Source organism: Euprymna scolopes, chromosome 10 (genome assembly GCF_053919585.1).
Source record: "Euprymna scolopes isolate OS-2025 chromosome 10, ASM5391958v1, whole genome shotgun sequence".
Lineage (NCBI taxonomy): Eukaryota > Metazoa > Mollusca > Cephalopoda > Sepiida > Sepiolidae > Euprymna > Euprymna scolopes.
The window spans coordinates 153,010,911-153,015,602 of NC_136491.1; the positions used below are offsets into that span (position 1 = coordinate 153,010,911).

Below are 4,692 nucleotides of genomic sequence, written 5' to 3' on the forward strand. Positions count from 1 at the left end.
CAAGACAAACAAAGTACTCTATTTCTTCATCACTGACCGAAGAAAAAAAAAAGATGCAGCGTAATAGCAGAACACATACTGCATTTTTCCCCAAGCAAAAAGTCCTAGGAAATCTTGCTTTTGAGTAATTTGTATATATTAATTTTTAATAATAACATAAATGACAAATTGTAGTTTTATGACGTAATCCATCTTTCCTTGTGACTTCATTCAGTCTGAATAGCTATAAAGTGACAAAATATCAAAGAGCGAAATATTTACAGCGTTTATGTATTTATCTACTTAGATAGATGAAGTCGTTTTGCAATTTTCAATTTTTAATTTAAAGTATGCAAGAAATTAAATATCGTTTTGCGTTATTTTTTCTTGCATTTTTCAACGGAGGAATCAGAATCTCAACGGAGCATCTTTCTCGATCGGAAGACATTAAAGTATACTTAATTCCATCGCCAAAACTTTCAGATAACCAGCATAAATTTGTGTATGAAAAACAGCTGCAGTTAAAGCTTATGCTTCGCAATGAAACCGTTGTATTAGATTTGCTGCCGAATAACGAAACAATGAGTGATGTCCGAACGTACTCATTGGTTGGAGAAGGTAGATATGAGGTTCAGGACAAAGGTACTAACATATGGGACCCATCTGCCCCACGTCGATACAAAGGAGAACAATGCTATTTTACTATTTTTTGTAAATGGAATTTGAATTCTACCTATCTGTGTCAATTTACAGGCGTTTTTCTTAATCGCGGTATTCTATGGGGCCTTGCGCCATTAGCTAATAAAGAGTGGCGTGAGAGTAGGTACAAAATGCATTTGAGAACAGAGAATGGTTTCTCGCACAGAACTTTCAAACTACCATCAAACTATTCCGCCAATTGGAATTGGCCGAAGAATTCATTTTCGACACAGTTTCATTCATTTAAAAATCGCCGGAAGCGATTCACAGCAAACATATATCGCATTGAATTGGCGCTAGTGTTAACAGCAAAAGTAGTTAAGAAAATTCGAGATGCGTTACCCCAGGAACTAACGGAAAGACAATCAATTTATTTTATAAAGGAATACTACACTTCGATTACTCGCGCTGTGTATTTAATGCTAGACACAATGTCCTCGTCTGAATTCATTATTGAAACGGAATTAACCGCTCTTATTACCTTAAATAAAACGCAATCTGCAAGCCTAATTAACGAAACAAATATAAATAGGATGAAATTTAACAACTGGGTTTACAATGATTCAAATATAATTTCTGACATGTGTGATTATGCTGTCTTGTTGACAACTAATAATGTCAATTATTATGAGGAAGGGACGATGTGTACACGTAATGGAAGTGGCATAGTTCATGAAACGTTCCACTTCAAAACAGCACTCAATATAGTATATAATCTGGCTGTGGCAGTGGGAATCAAACCAGACAGCAATGGTAACAAGTGCCCGACGAATGAACAGTACATAATGGCTTCGACACATTTTTCTGTGACGGACGACATATACCTATTGAACTTGTTCAGATTCTCTAGCTGTTCGCAGGATTATCTCCGACAATTTTTGAGCCAAGTTATAAAAAGTTCTTGCCTGATCTCCAAATCAAAACTTGCTAAGTCCTATGTGGCGTATTATCTTATGCCTCCTGGTCAACGTTTTACCGCCAACCAGCAATGCAAGTTTTATTTTGGAAACAAGTCCGATGTGTATGAATGTGAGGAAAGAAATTTCAGAGGCAGACGCGATACTTTCTGCGCTGAAATGTTTTGTTTAAGTGAAGGTCAGTGTATAGAAATGACCCCTCAGGAAGGAACAAGCTGTGACAACAATAGGTGGTGTTTGCATGGATACTGCCAGCCTAATCAGCTCGCTCCCCCGATTCCTATGGATTGTTGGTTGGGTGATAAGTCGTCAGATTACTTATTTGCCGACAGCAATATAACATGTAAAGATATTGCATATGGCTACGGGACAATGTGTTATAATGAACGAGTAAGTTCCTTGTGCTGTTGGAGTTGCTACTTTATACGCACTACACGAGAAAATTGTCCGTATGGTGACAGAACGGACGATTGCTGGCGAAAGGAATGCGAAGTTTATAGCAAGAAAAGGCTAGAGCATGATTGCTGCCAGACCTGCCAAGTCACCTCAATCGCTTACAAGGAAAATGCTTGCCACATCTTTGTTTGTTTCTTTGCTACAATTCTATTAAACATCCAGTTTATATAAATTGCGGCTTTATTTATAATTTTGGTGCTTCTGTAATTACCGATACACAATTTCTCATAAAGTTGGCTTGTACTCGCATGGTGGTTGACGGAAATAACCGGAAATGGTCGGTCAAGCGTTCCTAAATTTTTTACGAACGAGCTTTCTGTCGGCACAACTACATTGACACATCGGTTCTCGCTAGATCACCGAAGCTAAGCAACGATGATTCTGGCCAGTACCACACAAGTAACAATTTAGGAAAGTTAGGAGCTGTATGTACTGCGCTGAGTCGTAGAAATGTCCAGATTGTATCTAGGTATCTGGGAGGGGTGCGTTTAACTCACCTGTGGAGGTACAGCCCTCAAACAAACACGGATGCAACGGAAAACTAGTCTTTACTCGTCTTCCTGAGATTAACACGACTCTGCAATTTAGAGAGCTGTGATTGTCAAAACAGCAGGGTCGCTGCATGCATACATGTCTGTTTTTAGCTATAAAGAATCTATGAATTTTGCATATGAAATGGAAGAAACAAAAACAATGTATCGCGGAGGTTAAGATTAGAGGTTAGGCTTATGGTTTAGGATTGGATTAGATACATGTTTGTAATTTTTTGTATTTCCATGCTTTTCCTGTTTTTCATTATTAATTTCTCGTAACGGTTTAACGTTTCGCGATAGACCGCTTCCGGTTATTCTCATCAGCGAGAAAACACACTCGAGAAACTTTATGGAACCGCGGGTCGGTAAATGCAGAAGTACAATGATTTTTTATTGTATTTAATCTAATATTATAATCTAGTATTTAATTTTTATTTGTTTTTAACATACAATTTTATTAATAATTCAAGTAATATCAATTGTATCTTTATTTAAACTATTCACTAGTAGAATCAATTAAAACTACAATTCTGTAAAACATCCAATTAATATGAATTGTGTTTGTATTTATTAGTTTTATTTATTCACTCGTAGTTTCATTCTATCAACAATTCGTTTTCACAATAAATGAATACCAATTCGTTTCTATTTGTAATTTGTTATTCATTAATAATTAGTTTGTTTTATATAAAGTTCTATAGACATTCATATACTATTTTGATTGATTCATTATTAGTTTTCTTTTATAAAAAGTTCTATGAAACATTCATATATTATATTTTTTTGATTTAAATTATATTTCATTATAAGTTTCGTTCTATATAATTTGCAAATAAACATTCAAATTGTTTTAATTTCTTTTTATTCATAATTTTTATTTAAAGTTCTTTTAAAAATTCATATATTATACATTTCTTTTTATTTAAAATTAAAATTTTTCATTTTCAGTTGTTTATATAAAGTTCTGATAAATATTAAACTAGTTTGAATTTCTTTTTATTCATAATTTTCTAAAATTTATTTTAAGTTTACTTTTAGATAAAGTTCTATTAAATATTCATTTAATATAATGCCCATTTATTTTTATGTAAAATTCTTATTATTAGATTAGTTGTATATAAACTTCTATTAAGATTTTACATAATAAAAATTTATTTTTTAATATAATTTCTAGTTATTGAATTTTTTTACTCATGCTTTTTTTAATTATAATTGCTATTTATTCGTTATTCCTTTTGTTTTATATAAAGTTTTTTAACATTCAATTAATATATTTTTTATTTATAACTTTTGTTTATATACTATTAGTTTTGTTGTATATAAAGTTCCAGCAAACATTCAATTAATATACATTTTTATTTATTTATTATTAGTTTTATTGCATATAATTTTGAATTACACATTCATATAATATAAATTTGTTTCTTATAAATTATTATTATTATTAGTTTTGCTTTATAAAAGTTTACATAAACATTAATATAATATAAATTTCTTTTTATTTATAATTTTTATTTATTTATTATTAGTTTGGTTGCGTATAAAATTCTATTAAAAATAAGATATGAATCTCTTTATCATTCATTATTATTATTTATTCGATAATAATTTTGTGTTATATCAGTGCAATTAAACATTCATATGATATGAATTTTTTTATTGATTTTTATTAGTTCTGTTGCATATGAAGTTTGATAACATATTTATATAATATATTGTTTAATTTATAACTTTATTTATCATAAATTTTTATAAAAAGTTTTATTAAACATTCATATAATAGAAAGTTTTGTCTCTGTTTCGATTATAGCTGATGGCAGTCAAGTCATTTTAGTTTTTTTTAATAAAAAATAATTTTACAAAGTTTTAGTTTTAGGTTTCGAGTATTGCTTAGGGCAATTTAATGTTTTACATAAATTTTATCAAGAATGCTTCATAAGTCTTGGTTTCGGTTTCGATTTTAGCTGATGGAACGTTAGTAATCTATTTATTTAATAAACAATTTTATCAACCGTTTTTGTTTTCAGTGCTGAAGCAACTAAAGTTATATATATATATATATATATATATATGTATATATATATATATATATATATATTGATGAACCC

General features: G+C 30.3%; 1 protein-coding gene across 1 annotated transcript; it reads left to right on the forward strand.

Annotated features, from left to right (window-relative positions):
- Positions 1–210: 210 nt before the first annotated feature.
- LOC145286315 (uncharacterized) lies at positions 211–3,148 on the forward strand. The gene has a single exon (XM_080135229.1). The coding sequence runs from the start codon at positions 330–332 to the stop codon at positions 2,220–2,222; it is 1,893 nt and encodes a 630-aa protein (XP_079991355.1). The 5' UTR covers positions 211–329; the 3' UTR covers positions 2,223–3,148.
- Positions 3,149–4,692: the final 1,544 nt, after the last annotated feature.

What these genes read in the sequence shown, in the direction of transcription:
- LOC145286315 (XM_080135229.1), top strand. Translation starts at nt 330, where the DNA reads ATGCAAGAAATTAAATATCGTTTTGCGTTATTTTTTCTTGCATTTTTC.